Source organism: Chenopodium quinoa, unplaced genomic scaffold (assembly GCF_001683475.1).
Source record: "Chenopodium quinoa cultivar QQ74 unplaced genomic scaffold, ASM168347v1, whole genome shotgun sequence".
Classification (NCBI taxonomy): domain Eukaryota; kingdom Viridiplantae; phylum Streptophyta; class Magnoliopsida; order Caryophyllales; family Amaranthaceae; genus Chenopodium; species Chenopodium quinoa.
The window spans coordinates 635,512-655,744 of NW_018744874.1; the positions used below are offsets into that span (position 1 = coordinate 635,512).

At 36.1% G+C, this 20,233-nt stretch overlaps 1 protein-coding gene and 1 long non-coding RNA gene across 2 annotated transcripts; one reads left to right on the top strand and one right to left on the bottom strand.

Moving 5' to 3' along the window:
* Window positions 1-1,750: 1,750 nt before the first annotated feature.
* LOC110704983 (kinesin-like protein KIN-12F) lies at window positions 1,751-15,724 on the bottom strand. The gene is made up of 37 exons (XM_021882794.1): window positions 15,018-15,724; window positions 14,253-14,901; window positions 13,960-14,115; window positions 13,795-13,878; window positions 13,273-13,392; window positions 13,064-13,177; window positions 12,884-12,976; window positions 12,590-12,750; window positions 12,411-12,485; window positions 12,224-12,311; window positions 12,086-12,144; window positions 11,932-11,995; window positions 11,775-11,840; window positions 11,513-11,683; window positions 11,146-11,250; window positions 10,828-11,063; window positions 10,681-10,750; window positions 10,534-10,590; window positions 10,272-10,325; window positions 10,080-10,159; window positions 9,895-9,976; window positions 8,341-9,717; window positions 5,024-7,516; window positions 4,831-4,938; window positions 4,623-4,744; window positions 4,437-4,524; window positions 4,269-4,343; window positions 3,856-4,125; window positions 3,653-3,751; window positions 3,447-3,515; window positions 3,292-3,353; window positions 3,103-3,214; window positions 2,908-3,018; window positions 2,602-2,772; window positions 2,444-2,509; window positions 2,232-2,351; window positions 1,751-2,071 (listed from the first exon to the last, which is right to left on the bottom strand). Exons 2-37 carry the CDS (start codon window positions 14,898-14,900, stop codon window positions 1,934-1,936), a joined length of 8,064 nt encoding a protein of 2,687 aa, XP_021738486.1. The 5' UTR covers window position 14,901; window positions 15,018-15,724; the 3' UTR covers window positions 1,751-1,933.
* A 1,511-nt stretch (window positions 15,725-17,235) lies between these two features.
* Window positions 17,236-19,730, top strand: LOC110704984. Its single transcript, XR_002508028.1, has 2 exons — window positions 17,236-18,191; window positions 19,462-19,730. It is a non-coding gene; the product is annotated as an uncharacterized LOC110704984 (long non-coding RNA).
* The last annotated feature ends 503 nt before the right edge of the window (window positions 19,731-20,233 follow it).

Here is a 20,233-nt window from a genome sequence, read left to right on the forward strand (position 1 = left end):
GGGAAAAGTTTGTCAAATATTGGACAAACCAGGTACTTCATTTTGGGAACACTACAACATGTAGAGTTGAGAGTGCTCATAGAGCTACCAAGGACTGGATTGATTCATCGACCGCTGCTTTGGATACACTGTTCGCTAGACTGAACAAGTCAATTGAAACTCAGAAGAACGACATCAGGAACTCTCTAGAGGACTCCAGACGACGACATGGTACGATGTATAGCCATTTTATATTTAAGATTCTCCATGGTCGTGTGTCGCACTACTGCTTGGGGTTGATTCTCACTGAGCTGAACAGGGTGAGGGACTTGGCTGACGAAGTGTATACTCGGTGTGGGTGTACTATTTCAGTAACTCATGGATTACCTTGCGCATGCACCATTCATCGCGTTATTACAGAAGAAAGGGCGTCGTTACATGTTGATCAGGTCCATTCATTCTGGAGGACGCTTGTTATTGGTGAGCATGCAGACAATCAAACGGCCGACCGTGAACAGGAAGAGTTGGAGCAGTTCCGTTCGATGTACGACCGAGTGTCCTCCAGCCATCCTTCTATTATTCGTGACGCTACTCATGTGCTTCATGACATGTTCCACCCGTCTAACTTAGATTATGAGGAACCCGAAGGAGTTGACCGTCCTCGAGGTCGACAACGGCGGAACAGGAGTGCGTTTGAGTATATCCGTGGTCATGGTCGTGGTCGTTCTCGTGGTCGGACATCGTCATCTAGTCGTAGTCAATCTTCATCGTCTGTGAATATGCCCCTGAGAACTGGTACGTTTTGGTTGTTTTTATTGCACATAGTTTTAAAGTGTTACTCCTGTCTTCTTAACTGTCTATAATTAATTATTTGGTGAATAGGAAGAAACGATGTTGATCAGTTTCCGTACAAGGAAAGGATACCTGCGATCATCATGTCGTACGTGGAAGGGTGGAATGATGTAATCGGTGGCGTTTAGTCTAAGCGTCGCAACCGTGGCGGTGGCGTCCAGCCCAGGCGCCAGCCAACTGGTGGCGGCGTCTGCATCTGGCGCCACCACCGCCGGCTGGGCGTCCAGCCAGGGCGCCCCACCGCGTTCACGACGGTTTTCCCCCTTTTTTTTTTTTTTTTAAACAAAATATACCTTTCCACGTTGGGACATCCTTCCCTCCGCCGCCGCCGCCACTTCCTTGCCTTGCCGCCTCGACATTGCCGTTATTTTGAATTTTTTTTTTTAGAGAGGTTGAAAGAAGATGAGCAATGAGAGTGTGAGTGATGAGAGTGTGAGTGATGAGAGTGTGAGAGTTTTTTTTTTTTAAGGTCAAGGGCAATTTAGGGAAACCAAGTGAATTTTGTGGGCTTTATGTAGTAATTTGTGGGCGATGTTTAACAAATCCCATTTTTATTGGGTTTTAACTATTATAAAAATAATTTAATTAAACTAACTGAAATGGGCTAATTAAATTTATTCACCCAATATAATTAATTTTAATTAATAGTCAAATTAGTATCAAGTCAATAAATTGACTTTTGACCCATATAATATCCAATGTGACACTTATATAAATTTTTCGTGCTTATAGTAACTTTATGCAATCATTATAATGTAACTATGTAATACTTCTTTTTAATCAAGTTTATTAGTAAGTAGGTAAATTAAGAATATTTCATATACGAAGTAATTATTTCCTAGAGTATTTCTTGCACAATCGCAATTTCTTCCCAACATCATATTAACTTAAGTGACAACAATTCACAACGCATGAATTGCTATAAACACTGATTTTAACAAAATCATACGTATAAGTTACATACAACAAATGAATAAACCTATACAAGCCAGCAAACTAAGCTTACATTTACTGGTAAATAAAGAATACACATATTTACAATTTTGCAGAAAGTTATTAACTTACTGCTATACATGGCCTAATTAGTACTCTGTGGCTTCACCTATCGATCAAGTGCCGAAAAAAATGGTGATTGGGAACCTCTTCTAGGAGTTTGGCGATTATCCCCTGACCTCGACCTAAATGGTGAAGGATCTTGCCTAAGCTCTGATAATCGGATTCGTTCGTTGGTGACCCTATTCTGTAAAGACCAGCATTATACATATCAGTACTGAAATCACAGCAGCAGAAGCTAATAAATACAGTAAGTCGCGATCCTATTGATATACTAGTAATATTTTATCACTTATCATGTTATCAAGATATAGAATAGATGTAAATGGCTAGGTAAGTATATGGACCTTTAATTTTAAATCATCAACTTCTCTCTCCAATGAAATCACTCGAGTTGCGAGCTCCTGGAGAGCTTCTTCAGCTGCAGAATGGTTGACTTCAGATGCTGGTTTCCTAGCTCCTGCAGCCTATGGATAGAAAACTCAGACATTAGCAACACGATCAAGCCAAATATAAGGCTAGTATTATGATACAGCACAGGCTGAATTTAAGTGTCTACCTTTAGAATGCTTGTATATAGCTCAAATAATGTCTGTGCCAGGTGTAGCTTTTCCTGTTCGATCTCCTGTAAAAAACACACATTTTGTCAGTTGAAGAACCACTTAAAACTACCAGTGCTCACTCTAGCCAGAATCAAACAATTTTGCCTAAACTAACCTTTATTTTTCTCTTTAGTCTGTGTTCCTCGTCAAAAGAAATGTAAGGACTTCTTCCATTGCAAGAACGATAATGAGCCAGTTCTTCCTTTATACGTGTGAGATATGACTCAGCTCTCCGCAATCTACGACAAAGGTCTTCATTTTGGCTTTTCAGCTCATAGTTTTCTTCCTGATACAATTATAGAAAATAATATCTGAGAAATTGTATAAAATCTGACAAAACGCCAGTGCCTTTGTAGCTAACTATGATTTGGGGAGCAAAAGATATAAGTGATCATCCAAATTAGATAAGATTAGATACTACCTTGATTTTGGTGTGATGGTGTATACGCTGTTGGATGTTTTGCTGACCTGATAATTTCTTCACCTCCCCTTCAAGCTCCGTTACTCTCTCACTATTATTATGTATCTTTACCTGCAACTTACACAGGAAAAGTAAGTACGGTGTATATTTTTCAACAATTTCAAAAGAGAAATCTGTAAGAGGAGGTATCCTAACCTTTAAATCTTCATTTTCCGAGGCAAGGAACTGCTCTTGCTGGAGGTGTTTTTCTAATGCGTTCTGTGCAGCAACCAACTCAGCCCGTTTACTGTCAATTTCTTCGAGCCATCTAAAATTTAATTCAAAGCATGTCAGTGAGGATGAGTAAAATCATTGATAAGTCTAAATTCCATTAACAGATTTTACCTTTGCCTTTCTTCAATAAACTCATTGAGTTGCTTTTTCAACTTGTTCACCACCTCCTGGTCCTGAGCCAAACAAAAAAAGAAGCCAATGCTTTTTAGGACTAAGGTATCCCTACCAAACAGATCTGTATTAACTCGTTAAAACTTATACTTCACCTGCGGCTGTATATTATCAAGTTGAGCCTTCTCTGCAATCTTTTTAACAGCTTGTTTATCTAGCAGTGTCTGCAATCAGTAAACGGGGGAGCAATCACAATCAGATTTATAAAATTGTGCAAATACACACAAACTAATTAACATCTAAGATACATTCTAAGTGACTCGAATATGTTCCAGGCCAATCACGACCTCCACACACTTACCACATAATTGCTCATATCCATTTTTACTCCTAGTAAATCTCGGATTACATCATGTGTCATACTTTCTGCAGTGGCTAATCTTGCATTTAACGTAAATATCTGGAGGGAAAGTAATTAAATTAGAGAGGAACTGCGCATAATATAATAGATGACATAGTATTCAGAGAAAGGAAAGCAAAAGTCCTAGTGTCAGAATAACCTACTTCTTTCTGTCTACTTAAAGCTAAGGCTTCAAGCTCCTCTATGCGTTGCCTTTCAGCACTAAAGTCCTCATCCTTCTCTGATCTAAGTTGATATCCTAGACCAATGCACTTGAAAGGGGAACCAGAACCCTTTGGTTTGAAAGGAGAACCTGAACCCTTAGCCTTGAAAGGGGAGGCAGATCCCCTCCCTTTGCTGGTATTTTTCTCCAACTTATGGTTGGAAACCTCTTCTGATTTAAGTTGTTCAACCATTGCTTCCAACTCCTTGAACTGCACGTCAGTTTATTAATATAATATAAGAAATGCAAATCAACAAATTGTGCCATCAGGGTCCCAGAGAAGACAGCATGAACTTCAAAACCTTGAGGGATAAAAATAAATAAATAAATAAATAAATAATAAAAAATTCTAACCTTGTGTTTGTACTCACTAGCCTGTGCTTCTGCATGCAGTGCCAACTCAGTAATATGTGCTTTGCACTTAGCAATCTACAAACAGATAAAAGAACCAAAATCATATTTGGATCAGGTCACAGTTGAAATCTTCAAACAAGAGAAGTAAGATAAGTTATCGGAAAAAACCTCTGTGTCTTTATTATTCAACTCTTTCTCAAGAACTTGTATACGCATTAAGGCTTCTTGGAGATTTCTTGATTTATCATCAAAATGCCTGCAAAGAAAAAAAGATCATCACCACAGTATCAGTAACATGTTGTAGCAATAATTTAATCCAATCAAATACACAACATTTAAATGACATTCAAAAACCTTTTAATGTCAGCATCAGCATTTTCAACATTCAACATCTGGGTTTTTAGAGACTGAAGCTCCAATTCTAGCTCCTCCCTCTGCAACCTTTGCCTTTCAGCTTCTCCTTTTAGTACATCAAGCTGCATAGACAAAAATAATATATGAGATCACAATAAAGTGAGAGTTAACTGAAAAGTAAAAAAAATGTGAAAAGAAAGAAAAGCACCTTGTTTTCCAATACACTGATTGTCGAATCCAACTCTTGAACAGAATTCTCTAAAAGCTGAACCTCTTCTTCTTTCTCTTCAGCATAAATCCTCCTAGATTCAGCTATCTGCATTTGGAAATGGATGAATATTCTCTGCTTCTAGATTAAAAGAAAAATTATATGTACAACACATGCTTATATCAACAGGTACCTGTTGAGCTTCTGCAGCAATGGCTTCATTCTCCTCAGCAAGAGCATTAGCAGTTTCCACCTTTCCTTCTAGATTCTGTCGCTCCTCTTGGAGTTGATCCTTTTCATTGTTTACTTCATTCAAGTTGCTCTTTAAAGATTCAACTAAATCATCCACATGGCCTAGAGTGTTTCCCATTTCAAGTAGTTCATTCTCTAAGCTGTCAATTATGCTCTTTTTCTCGCTCAATTCTCTCTCAAGAGAGCTTCTTGCTGCCTGCATATCCTCAACTTGAGACCTCAACAACAAATTCTCATCAGAGAGCAGGTTTACAGACTGGTTAGCCTTATCCAAGTCCATTTCTAATGCAGATACAGTATCTCCTTGTCTCTTCACTTTAGCTTCAAGCATTTGTCCATAGGTGACTGCCCCGTCAAGCTCATGTGATCTGGTAGCTAATTCACTTTCTGTAGATTCCAAAGCAGCAGCTAGTTCTTCAATCTCATCCTTTTGATCTTTACTGTTGGCTGCAGACTCTTGCAAAAGACGTAGGTCAAACAGCAATCCATTCAGAACCTCGTCTTTCCTCAGCAATTCTTCTTGCATGGACAAGTTCTCAGATACTAGGTTATTGGCCATAGAGTCTATGAACTCCAACTCCTTTAAAAACCTTGACACCAAATCCAGGTTTTGACAACCATCTTCAGACATTTGATTCAGAATCATCATGATTTTTTCTTCAAGCTGTTTAAGCATCCTGCAACTCTGTAGCTCTGCAGTTTCAAATGAACTGGCACACTTGGCGACCTTAGAACTGGAACAGCTAAGCTCTTCAGTGTTTCTTTGCTCTAGAGACCGAACTTTGTTTCTCAAGATGAGGTTCTCTTCCTGTAGTGCATTCACTTTAGTGGTGTAGCTTTCCAAATCCTGGCTCTTGTTGCACAGTGCCTCAACTGTAGAAGATTGGACACACTGGAAGTCAATAAGCTCTGCCTTTTTCAGATCCAAATCATTTTCAAGGAAGGCAATTTTAGACTCCAAATTAGAAATTCTCTCTAGTAATCTCGAGTTCTCCATCTTGAGTGTATCAATAAATCCCGTAGATGACTTTTTATTAGTGTCTTTCTCCTGGATATCCTTACCCAGGATGCAATTTTCACTCTTCAGATCAAGTAATTGGTTTTGCATTGATTCATTTTCTCTTTCCAACATCAATAGGTTGTTTTGAAGATCTTGAGACGAAGATTGCAGTAAAAACATCCCATTCTGCATATTCTTGAAATCATTCTCCCTCAAGGTCAGCTGCTTTCTTAAAGACTTGTTCTCTGCATTGAGTGTTTGTATCTGGCTCAACACTTGTGCCTCACCATACACAGCTTCATCAGCTCTTTTCTGCATTCTAATGGCATCTTTTTCCCTTTCAGACATGAGTTCTTCTCTCAGATCTGCTGTTATCTGGAGGATAACAACCTCTGACATCAAGAAATCAAAAGCAGACTGGAAGTTTGTTTGTTCCTTTTGCATAGAAGCACAATTGACAGCCAAGTCCTGAAGCTTGGAAGTCAATATAAGCTGCTCAACGTCTTTTGAATGCCGTTCAACAGTGTACAGCTCCTCTTGTTCGGCTAGGGATGCCATCATTTGTGAATTGCTCTGACCCAACTCCATCATCAAACTAGAAAGCTCTGAACTCATGAAGTTCGACCTTTCCAACATTAACTCTTCCTGATGCTGAAGAATTGATAGCTTTTCTTGAAAATGGTCCAGCTTCAAGTTAAGCTCTCTGGTTTCACCTTCTTTCCTTACGATGCGATCAAAGCTGCTCTTAAAGTCAGCCAACAGCTTCTTCTTGAGCATTTGGCAGATTTCAAGCTCCTCTTTTGATTTCAAGTCGTGCTCCCTCAAATCATATACCACAGCATCAGATTCACATATTCTGTGGTGAAGAAGTCCATTTTCTGCGTTCAATGATGTCACTGCCTCTAACAGTACCCCCATATGGCAAAGATGTAACACTGAAAGAGCACAATCCTTCATGAAAATCTGTGACCAAATGTCCTCAAGTGATGAATGCATCACTAGGACAGTATCGTGAAGCTGGGACTTTATACAGTTAAAATCATGGGTTAAAGACATAAACGCCTCCTCAGATGTATTCTGCATTTGAGAAATGATACCCTGCAAGTCCTCAATAAGACTCAAATTTTGTGAAACATCCGTCTCAAGTTGTTTCTCAAGATCTCTACATGTCTGATCATTCAATTCATTAGCAGATTTTAGTCGCTTTACTTCACTAATTAGACTGTCTCTTTCAGTAGTTAGCATGTTGTTCATATTTCTGAGGTCTTCTACTTGAATTTTCACTGTTTCATTTGCTAAAAGCAGTTCATTGATCATTATATCAGCCTCTTCCATTGTGTCCTGAGCTTCTTCAAACTTAGCAAGAAGGCAAGAAGTCTCTACAGTATTTTGAGCAGTAATTGATTTGGCATCTACCAATTGCAGCTCAAGTAACTACAAAAAAGAGTATAAGGGAATTAAGAAGCAAAAATCAGGATGATCAAAAACAGAAATCATGATGATCAAAAGCACAAAAGCATAACAGATTATGCAAAAAGAATATAACAAAAGAAAAAGAATTCCCACATTGTTCATAGCAGTTTTTTTTTAAATAATTTTTTTTTTTATTATTACTAGATCTAAATGCACGTGATATGAGCTTCATATATTATTTAACAAGTATAACAACTCATATTATATTGAAAACAATAAATTGTAAAAGTGTACATATAAAAGTAGGGGCAGTTCGAGTAATTTAAGTGCACACTAAACACCTCAAGAGTTGTGCTATATGATAGAGATTGTTTCGTTATGAACATGGAGTTTGATCACATGCTATTTTATTTTCAAAGAGTTAAATTTAATATGCAAACATCGAAACAAAATAAGAAAATAAATAAAAAACAAACCAAAAAAATCAACCTGTAGCAGGAAAAGAGAATAGCATAAGAAAGAAATAAGACAAATTATTATTATTTTTTTAAAAAATTCTAACCAAATAAAAATTAAAAAAAAAATAAAAAAACTGTCCTCAATCTTATAACTTTGTACATTTTGCACTATGATAACAGTAATTAAGACATGTCCAAGATTTAGGAGTAATAGGAAATGGAAAATGAACAAACAGAACGTAGTAAAGTGACGTGCTTGCCTAATTGGCTCATGTGACAAAAGATAAATGGCGACGGCTTGGTATAAGTTATTCCAGATGTAAAATGCATTTGTCACCAACATATTATCACATTCATCAGAAAAATAAATCGAAAAAAAATACTTACTTCTTTTCTTTGGTGCCAAGAGCTTTTAGCTTCTTGAGCACATCCTTCAACCTTGTGCAATTTATGATCCAGAGCCAAGATTTTACTTTCGCATTTATTTTCAAAGTCAGTGAAAGCTGCTTGCAGGCTAAGCACTCCGGCTTCCACAACTTCTTTGCTTTCACAACCCTTCTTCTCAGACATGTATATCTCTTCTTCTTTAGCAGAGAGGTGAGCCAATAACTCTGCTCTCAGCTGCTGTATTTCAATCTCCTTCTCATAACACTCTTGTTGGTGAGACTCAGTCATGGCCATTGCTGCACCTCTAAGAGACATCAACATACATTCCATGTCACTGGCTCTACTATTTGCATCCTTTAAACATCGGTTAAGCTGTTCAATTATTGATTCTTTGTCAGATACCTGCCTGATCATTTTACCAAATTGTTCAGAAATCCAGCCCCTTTTATTTGAAAGGGAAACAGAAGCAAGTTCATCAGAGGCACTTGTAAGAGCATCATGCCCCTCAATAAGAGATTTTTCAATCTCACAGCTTAATGTCTCCCAGTCTTTCACCAGTGATTCCATCTCTATGTTTTTCTCTGCAAGACTTTGACGTAGAGCTTCATTCTCACGTGACATCATGTCAGAAGATTCCTGCAGTTCCTTCAGATTGGTCTCAAATGTATGCAGCTTGCTTTCTGCCTCTTTTTCTTTCAAGTCACTCTCCTGCACACGGTGCTGAAGCACAGAAAGTTCTTCCTGCAAGCAGACAATCACTTCAGCAGTTTCTGCCTCAGCTTGCCGCCGTACTTCATCCATTTCTTCTTCGTTAGATCTCTGAGAAGCATGGTCACTTTGGTACCACGTATTTAAACGTTTGGCCTTGTCTAGAGAAGCTTGCATCCTCTTCAGTTGTAACTGCAAGGGAGAATCTTCAGATTCAGACTGCTTTAAACATGAGAAGGTAGACTCTTGGTCAAGTCTTCGTTCACTTAGTCCAGCAACTTGAAGTTCCTTCTGGTTCAACAGCTCCAAATAATGGCTGTTACGGATTTTAAGATCCTCAATCTCACTGATAGATAAAAGTTGTTGAGACTCAAGTGCTTCAATTACTGACTTAGCTTCGGTTAGATCCCCTTTGGCATCTTCCCACTGCTTCCTTATTAATATCGCTCCCTCTTCTGCCAATTCGACATCTCTAGTTAATGAAGACACTGTCTCCTCCACTTTTCCACGCAAATTCCTCTCTTCTTTCAGAATTATTTTCAGTATATCCAGCTCTAGTTCCAGATTCACTAATTCTTCAGCATATCTTGCCTGATCTCTATCCTTATTGGAACTCTTTTCATCAACTGCATCAATTGCTTGAACTCCGAGACATGGAACTTGCATTTTCTGTGATATGAACAAGATCTCATAAATATTTTTATCACTAAGGAACCAATGCTTCGACGAAAGAACAGCATAATAAGCAACAAATTTTATTGGCCAAGCTTCAACTTGTGCAAGCTTTTCTTTCTATATAGACATAGCCATTCATATATATTTGACCCGGTAATATGTTTATAATACCTTCATTGTACCAGGAATTAGAATTTCATCATGTATTTCTGCTTCTTTATTCTTAAAATAAGCTTGTAAGTCCTTGATTTCTCTGCAGCAAATTAGATACAAGTCAATTGAAACAGTTTAGTTAACTAAAATACAAAAGCTCTGGAAAACCTATCATCCTAGTAAATACCCAGAGAAGCAGTTACCTGCTTAGTTTTGCATTAGTTTCTAGGCAAGACTTAAGCTTGCTTTGGCACTCTTCTAACTCTTTCTTTGTACAAGTTAACTGGAAAAAAAAAAGGATTGAATTTGAAAAAAGAATAAAAAATGAAAATTAAGACTTGAAAGTACTACCAAATTTACAAGCCATTAATATAGCTGGGATATGAAGTTGCTACCTCGGAATGGACACTTTCAGCTTCTTTGCTGTTATTTGGAACTTCCTGCACCACCTGCAATATGGACATTTGTAAGACATTGTAAAATAGTTCTTGCAAACTCCTCAGCCGCAAACTGAAGTTCCCATATTCTAATTGTATTTTGAGGAAAATATCTCAATCAGGCTATATTACTCTGACAGTAATTCACTACTCCAATCAAACATGCTTCTACACTTAGCAGAAAAACAATTAGAAATTAAAGGAAATAGGCATAACATACTTGAACCAGGTCTCCATGGTTATGCTGCTGGTTAATGTTATCAAGAGAGCGGATAAGCTGTAATAGAAACATGATAAGAATTACTCGACTGTGGAAAAGAAACTGAACTGTAAGGAAAAATATCAATTTTCATATCAATGCACAAACCTGGGCCCGCAGCTCAGATATCTCTTGCAGTAACATATCTCTTTCACCTTCCTCATAAAAGTCTTGAAATCTGAAAATGCATCAAATTACACCAGTTAATTCTGAAACAATGAATAAGGTTTCTATTTTTTCTAGGGGAGGTTAAACCTTCTAAGCTGCTCTAGAAGCCGAATATTCTCCACAGCAAACCGGGTCACTTCTGGGTTCCGATCAACTTTAGCTCGCAACAGTTGAATCTCTTCTGAGAGCGCAGCATTTTCTTCAAGCAGATAAGCATCCACTGGTTTCAAATCACCCACAAGGGACTCCATTCTTTGAATCTTGTCTTCACGGAACTTAAGCATCATTTTACTGCATCTAGCGTCCTCTTCTCTTTGACGAACCTGAAACATAGTATATTAAATGAGTCCACTACCTTGAACTGTATTATCTGCAATTTTACACACATGAAAACACAGCAAGTACCAAACGATTCAACTGCTCAATTTCAGCTTCAAGCTTCTTGATGGAACTTTCTGACATCTGCTCCCTTCTCAAGGCTCCAGCAAGCATCAACTCCATGGATTTTAACTATCAAAAACATGAAAATATTATGAGACACTGCTGTGTTTTAAGATTTGCACAGTATAACATGGAGTACATACTTCAAAACTGAAAACATGATATGAAATCCCTGTTCTAGTAACTAAAAACATAAGCCAAATTCACAACAAATTTATTGAGACAAAATATGCCATGATTTAGCTCATTTTGATGATTTAAAAATAAAGTTTTTAAAAAAAAAAAAATTATTTTCTCGAAGCATAATAGTTTTTAGAGTTATCCAGAATACCTGTTTGGAAGACAATTGTAGGTTCCCCTTGGATTCACACCCGGGCGACTCTCCAGGCTGTTCGTCTTCTTTTCTACTTCCAATGTCAGTGTTTTCCTGGACTCTCACCATACAGGGATCGAATGTCAAAGCTCGAGAAAGATGTTGACGTTTCAAAGCAGAAAGCTCCTCCTGTTTTAGGACATTGCAACGTCAATTAGCTGTTGAAAGACTCAAAACCAATTTCACAATCTTTATAAGCAACATAATTTCCTAAGCATACTTTTAAAAGCCATATTTGGTGATGTAGCATAGCAACATCCCCGGAAGAATCTTCATTCACCACAGCCTAAAACAATATAAACATGTCAAATCAACAGAAAATTTGATAGCTGATATGTGTAAGTGTATGTAACGCTTCTGAGGGAAAGATAACTTACATTGTTTTGAATCAATTTTGCTCTTTGAGCAAATTTTAGTGTGTTAAGTGTTTCAGAAACGCAGCTGGATAAGACCACATCAATTGAGGTTAAGATGAAGAAGAGTAGTGTTAAAACTTGTTAATATAAGTCACATAACTTCCAAGATCCGTACCAGATAGAAGGGCTTATGTTGGCAATTATCATGGTTTTTGAATTACCACCAAGTGAATCCTACATAACACAACCTCTAAAAGGTGAGGTCTGATACAGGCAAGCATGAAAACAGCTAGTTTTAAAGATGAACTGTAACCTGAAGAAGAAAGGTCAGCCTTGAATCTCTGTAAGGAACATGCCTTGGCTTCCCATGAGCTATATCCACTAGAAGCATTATTACATGACTGCAGAAATATTTTTCATGCACAACATCAATCGTTAATAAAAGGATAATGAAAAGTTAGCGAACAGTTGCAAAGAAAATTCAGCATCTAGTAGATTACCCCAATGTTGACAAGGATTTGTTAATATTTGCAGCTTCTTTCAGTCGTTCACCTTCAGCGCCAGATGATTTTTGCCTGCAAAGGGAAGTCATGGTATCAACATGACATCACCAATCCAAAGGAAGTACTGGGAAAAGCAAATATGCCAGGAATGAAATCTCTTAAAGTTCAGGTGTTACCTTTCTGAACCAGCCAGATCGACAAGATTAAGTCTAGCAAATCGTAGGTTAGTTGTTGAATCCCTCTCCCACTTACTCTCGATTACACATGTGAATACACTGTGAGACCTGCTGCTCTCTCTATTCATATTAGTTGCAGCAACTTTCCTATTTGAGGAACCCTATTGCCAAGCATTCCAGGATTCAGACACAAGTAAACGTATAGAACAAGAAGCCAACAGGGGCAGAACTGATCGCATAGTAAGTTTGCAAGTGATAAAAGCTTAGTAAGTCAACAAGCAATAAGAATGAAACCTGGATCAGGAGTCTCAGGATATCGCCTACAGTGTGAACCTCAAATTCCGAAAGATTTTCTACATACACACCATTGTTAACATCTTCACGAAGCTGTTTAGATTATGTAACAGACCATTAGTAGAGTTATTGCCATTCATGAATATTAAGGACTGGATGTTATTAAGTTGTGAAGCTTACAAGCAAATTTGTTGATGATGGATCAAGGAGATCTGTAATCTGCTCATTATAAATCTCTAAGAAAGAGCACCTGCAGCTGTACTTCAATTTCTCATCACTTCGGCTTTCCTCTTCCTGAGATATCAGAACATATGGAAGATATTCTTAGCTCACATGAGGTCCAATAATTTGTTGATCAGCCAACATTGTTGAAGAAAAATAATACTTACTGCTCTGATTCTAGCAAACAAGAATTCAAATATTCTTGGTGTCATTCCACGATGTGCACTAGGTGTGAATTCAACACCATCCATTTCCCCAAGCATTGTGTAAGTTTTTCCACTTCCAGTCTAACACAGGAGAGATGGCCATTGATTAGATCAGTATAGTAAGGGATATTATGACCATCTTAGCTATCCCTTATATGAATGAACATTTGCAAAAACAATAATGAAGTACATTCTTACATGGCAGTGGGATCAATAGCCACATATAACTTATCAACCTAGGATACAAGGAAAATTATACAATTTTACGCATAAAAGACCACAATATGTATACATTTCAATACTATATTGATGCTTTTTTCCTCAAATTTATCATATGGATGTCGTATATGCAAAACTGTATACCAGCTAATCAAAATAGTAAAGAGCTTTTCAACACCAAAATCAAAAAATTACATATACTAAGATTAGCCTTTTCACATTTTAACTTAACATGAAGAACAAAACAAACAAAAGATGAATTACCTGCCCGTAGGCAAACATGCAGCTGTTATATCCAGACAAACAATTCTCTACCATTGGCAAGCCAGCCATCCTAAAAAGCATCTCCTGCAATCAGCATATAATATCAGAAACATTTTCAGACTTAAAAACATAAGGTTGCAAAAGATAATCAGATTTTGACTATACCTGATCTACTGTTTCACATGCTACATGATCAAATGTAAATCGAGTTTCTGGCTGCCCAATCCAAGTAATGCTCTGTGCACTCTCCTGTCTCACGCATCTATTGTATCCTTGTGTATTTTTCTCAACACTGTTGAGGGGTCGAACCCTTAATATAACCTAAACATTGCACCATATTACAAAAAAAGAACTCCAGAATTCAACTTTTAACAACCACTGAAGTATGCTAAAATTGTTCCCAAGTACGAGTTATTGGAGTTAACTAACCAAACATCGGATATAACAACTAAATGTACCTGTACATTGTGATCCATCCAAAATGACGGATCCTCTTTGAGATCAAAATGTGGAACATCAGCACTATCAACAACACATTGCTGAGCACCAGACACCGAAAACCTCCTAGACAACGCGGGATAATTCACAACACGAACACTGCTATTTCCAGGATATCGTTGGCTACTCATTGGTGCAGCATACCCAGGGTTTGGAGGCTTACTCACACTCTTAGTTGGTGTAGTCTGAGTAGTAGTTGAAGTACTCTCAGAACACCCACTATAATTCCTCCCATTAGCATTAACCCTAGGTGTCAAATTCAATGAACCTCCATTTCTACCAGATTGTCCCAATCCCAAATAACTACTCATCTCAGACTTACCATCATCAACCACACCCGAAAACCCGAACCTCTTCATTCCTAAAGTCCCAAACCCTTGCCTCTCCGGGGTCCGAAGAGGTTCCGAGGTTTTAACCTTTGATTTCACAGGTGTTCTCTCAAATTTACTCTTAACAACACTCACTTCTTGATCTAAATTAACTAGTGGAGCTCTACTAGCATCTAAATTGCTTAAATTAACAGATGGGTCATTAGGGTTTATAGGTACATTCTCAATTTCTTCATTCTTTTCGGGATTACGACGCGATAACTTGAAATCCCGCATCATCCTATTTCAATTCAGCATTAACATTCATCAATTTCACACAAATTACATCAAATTATCAACAAAATCAAAATCTTACAACTATAATTCATCAAAAAAAAGAAAACAAAAAATAATTACCTGACTGACGAATTAAGAAACAAAATATGCAACGGACGAAACCCTGAAATTGTTTTCTAAAATGTGGCTCAAATTCAGCTGCTTATTTCCCCAAATTTTGAATAAAATCCTTAAAAAAAAATCGATGAAAATTTTGAAAAAATTAAAGGGTATTTTCCCTAAAATTTGAATTAATCAATCAAACATGATTTTGAAATTGTTAATCTAATTTCTCTCTCCTCACTTACTCACTGAGTTTCTCTCTCTTCCTCACTCCGACATTTTTAGTTCACTCTGAAGTTTGAACTTGAAGACAATGAAGAGAGTGAAAATTGAATTTTGGATTTGAAAATTGAGGGTTGAGATTATTTGGATTTGAAAATAGGTTGTAGATTGGACGGTGAGGATTAGGTTCGCGGTTCAAATAATTTAAATTTGCCTTAATTACCCTTTTAGAAAAAGGACAAAAAGAAATAAAAAAAAAAAAACTAAAAAGTGGGAAAATATAGTTTGTTGAGTTCCGTAAGATCGTAATAAGTTGGTTTCAAGATATGTAACAACGGCTATGGAATTTGAATTTTTGTAATTATTGATGAGTTTCTTTGGATTGGGACCTTCCTTTGACTTTTGTGGTTTGACCTTAATAAATCTTGGTTGGTTGGTTGGGTTGGGTTATCCTTAGGGCTATTCAGCCCAATATATTGGGCTAGATTGGATCGATTTTTTTAGAGCAACTCCAACGGCAAGCTAATTGCCAAATTAGCTTGCCATGCCACTTAGGATTGCAAAGCTATTCTTTCTTCTAGCTAATTCATTATTTTTTAAATAATTAGTATTTTATTAGAGACAATTAATTTCTAAGCTAATTAGCTTAGTTAAGCTAATTTGCTTGGCATTAGCTTGGCCAAACTAATTATCAAAGTATCCTCCAATGGTTTGGCTATTAGCTTGAAAATTATTAAAATTGCTAGCTAGTCCTTAAAAGCAACCATTGGAGTTGCTCTTAGAGAATTAGAGTGGCCTTATTCATAATTTAGCTAGGGTTGTTATGAGGTGTCAATTCGGATGTTCGAGTTGGGTTCGATGTAGTTAGGTAAGTTTGATTTTAAACTTGAGTCATACTAAGTACTAAATAATTGTGTCTATGCGAGTCGAAATATGAATAATTATAGGGTTATTCGTAGGGATGAGCAAAAATTCCGGATACCCGGAATTGGAACCGGAACCGGTTAGGAACCGGCGGGTCCGGAACCGGAATTTGACACGGTGGTTCCAATTATGGGTAATAAATTAAGGACCCGGTAACCAATTCCAATTCTCATTCTCAACTTTTTGGAACCAGACCGGTTGGGTACCCGGTTACCTAATATATGCTAAACTAAATAAATTTTAAATGATAAAAATATGTTGAATGTATCTAATTTGTAAATTAAAAAAGTATTATTAATACCTAACATATGTACAAATAGCTTAATGCATATATAAATATAAGTATTAAACGCTAAAAATGAACCTAACTAAAATAAGAATTATAATTTGTATTATATTTTAACAATTACATACATAAGTGGGTACCCGGAACCGGATCCGGTACCTGGTGGTTCCAATACCTATTCCTAAATTTAAGGACCCGGTTGAACCAATTCCAATTTCGAATCCGAATTTTAGGACCCGGTTCCAACCAATTCGAAGTCCGGGTCCTAAAATTATGACTGGGTACCCGGTTTGCTCACCCCTAGTTTTTCGTGAACAATTCGAGTTCAGCTCGGTCAAAGCTTGTAATACCCGAGATTTTAAAACATGATTTATTATATTCTAATCTATATTATAAGCTTGATTAAGTTTTAATCTCTATTTTAACCATTAAAAATGTTTTAGTCTTAAATTTTATTATAAGAATAGATCATTTCAGAAGCAAATTTTACAAAAGAAAGTAATTTATTGTTAAATTTATTTCGTTCAAATGATATTTTTATGTTTCGTTAACTATTTAAAGATTTGCATCAAAATCTATATTTTTAAAGAGATAGTGAAATGACTAAATTCTCTCGCTCACCAAAAGAGACAAAACCTGCCTCTTTATTTCTCCTTCTCCTTGTCCTTCACGGTTAAGGAATTAATGATACAAAGTCTAGTTTTTGCTCCTTTATAATTATTGCTCAAATCCATGATTATCACAATAGGAAATTTGATCTTATCATTCCTTTTCTTTCATGTTATTTTAATAATACCACTTAAGTGTTAAACGTTACCACCTCACCTCTTCCTAATTCTTCCTTTATGGTTAAGAAATTACTTGAGATAAGACCAAGTTTTGCCTCATCCAATTTCTATTTTTATCAAACTATAGTTATCACTTCTTCACGGTTAAGGCAAAGAGGACTATTTCATCTTTGCTTCAATTTTTATCGTTTGTTGCACAATTTCCATGATTATCACGTACCAAACTTTATCTCTTATTTTTCTTCTAGAAAGCTTATTAGCAACACTTAATACTCCTACATTTATTCCAACGACTTAAGAAGCTATCGACACCATGGCTGTCGCTCATCATTCACTAATCCCTATCCATCATTCATGATTATGTTCTTGCTCCAAAAATAGTCTCCTAAGACTAAGTTCTTGAGCTACTTTTCAATAAACCCAAAGTAAGTTACTCTTTTTGCTTGTAATTTTGGTATAAGTTTGACTTTTACTTTGGGAAAACTACTCTTATTTCTTAAATTAATGATTATGGTAGCATTTGCTTTTAAATGGTCATACTATCATATACTTAGATAACTTACGTAGTAATAATACTCATTTCTCAAATGAGTTTTGTTATTGTTTTCATACTAAATATAATTTATGATTTTGAGTGTTTATAATTTTAATCTTATTCACTACTAATATGAATAGTAGTAGTATATATGTTTTTAATCTATTTTCTACTAGTAATATAAATAGTGGTAGTATCTATTTTTAAAGTAATGCTCATTTTACTCAAAATGAGGTAATACTTGTTTTGTTTCTAAAAATATTTTTATACTTGTTTTATCAAAGACTTTGAATTAAGAAGTTATTAATGAGTATTTATTATTTTTGGGTATGATCGAATAAATCATGATGATGAGGAATTTATGACGGAGGTTGAGAGTTCGAATGATGATTATTGGAGAACAAGCTAAGTGAGATGATTAAGGATGATCGAATGAGGTAACCATTATGTCTAGCAATTGTGTTTAGTCTCGTATATGTAACTATTATGTTTAACAACTGTGTCTAGTCCCGTATGTGTGACAATTATGTCTGGTAATCATGAATGCACTTGTGTAATCTTAAATGGCCTGTTACTACCTCACATGTAAGCCTATATGATATGTTTGGTATTTTATGATTTAAAAGTGTATTATGTGCACATGACATGACATGATCTTTTATATCCTTGTATATATTCTTAATGACTTGCAATATGATAAACATGTTTATTAATGTATTTCAGTCTTCTGATATATATGAATGATTTTATATATGTACAATGTTTTATTGATTTGTGGATCTCTCGAAAGTATGTTAATAATCTACGAATAAACTGTTAAAAGGTACACAACATGATAAATGAAAGTGAAAGCCCTAGTTCGTCTGGCAGTATATGTTATGTTTTGGTCATGCAATGCATGTACCCATGGGCACCAGCCCAACTATGTCGAGCACCTGCTCTATGTTATGGGCACCGGCCCATCGCGGAAGACGTTTCGCCATGTCATACTGTCCAGCGACTAGCATGTCCACAAAAAAGATTACGAATACATGAATTTTATTAAAGGACTTATGAGAACTCACAAGGATACTCTATTGATGAGTTTTACGATGTACTGATATGTACGATAGTTCATAAAGATATCTTAACATCATACAAGGTGATAAGAATGCTATGAACGACATGTATTTCTAGTTATTTTATTAATTTATAAATTATGTGTAAGTGAGTTGTTATGTTAAGCCCCTGTTAAATGTTTACCATTAATGATTATTTTATTCAATTAAGTGTTACGAATTAATGATTATGATATGTGTCAATGTGCTATGAATTTTTATGAAGTGTAAAGTTGTTCTGAAATGATTTAATATGATACGATAGATGAAACTTTTGTCGGCATTGGAAAGTGAACTGAACGTTGAAAATAGGCGAGTTACAGGTGGAGGAAAGTATGTTAATGAAAGGGGGAAACATTCCCACACGAATGAAAGTTATGTTATGTCCAAAACTTGTACTTACCTATGATCTTACATAAAGGGAATGATCCTTGCCGACACAACTTTTAAAACTAATGATGTTAGATTATTTCTGAACAACTATGTATGTATGATATATGCTCAAATGATTTTGAAAGAAAAACTGTTTTTACAGGCTAGAGTAATGTTACTGAGTTTTCAATTCATTTTTGGATTTTCCTATGTTTTCTATTTTTATGGATAATTACAGGGATAATGATGACAGAGCTGAAATTAATCAAAAGCAAAGGGATTAAAGGAATTTAGTTAGTTTAGGGATTATGGAATCAAGGCTTATGTATTATGGATCATCGAGAGCTGAGATAGATTGATTATTTTATTACAGTTTGGAAGACTGAAGTTGTATTTTTTTTTATTGAATATTCTCATTAAGGAGTATGTTTATTTGTGGGCCCATAACCCACAGGTGGCTATGAGATTATCTATATATAATTGATTCTGCTTAGTATGATGATTAAAGAATGGTTTATCTATGGTTAATTAATTTCGCTGCGAATGACGAGTTATATACGGTCCGATGACGCCGATTAAAAGTCGGGGCGTTACAAAACTCGACTCGCAAAGTTTCAAGCTTGGCTCGCGTTCGAATAAACTTAAATGAACACAAGTTGAGCTTACCATATTTCGAACTCAACTTGCCCGATTAGCCCCTAACTGGGGGCATTTGATAACACAACTAAACGAGAATACTACTATATTAAATTAGAATAAGAAAATAATTACACCGATCGATCTACGAATGATTTTGGTATGTAAATCATTATCTAATGCCTTATTAAGGTGCTCATTAGCAAGAACCCTGTAAAAATATCCCAACATTGTAAAGGAAAAAGGATTCATTTTAGTTATTTAATGCATAATTTTTAACTAATAAAAACAAGTCTAGTCCAAAACCTAATAGGATTTTGGACATTAGACCTGAGAATTATATTGTTTAATCCGGAGTTAGGAACAATTTTCTT

Coding starts and splice junctions, on each gene's coding strand:
- LOC110704983 (XM_021882794.1), bottom strand. CDS start 14,900: ATGATGCGGGATTTCAAGTTATCGCGTCGTAATCCCGAAAAGAATGAA. Junction 13,879..13,959: donor CATGTGAAACAGTAGATCAG/GTATAGTCAAAA, acceptor TGCTGATTGCAG/GAGATGCTTTTTAGGATGGC. Junction 3,215..3,291: donor TTTATTGAAGAAAGGCAAAG/GTAAAATCTGTT, acceptor ATTAAATTTTAG/ATGGCTCGAAGAAATTGACA.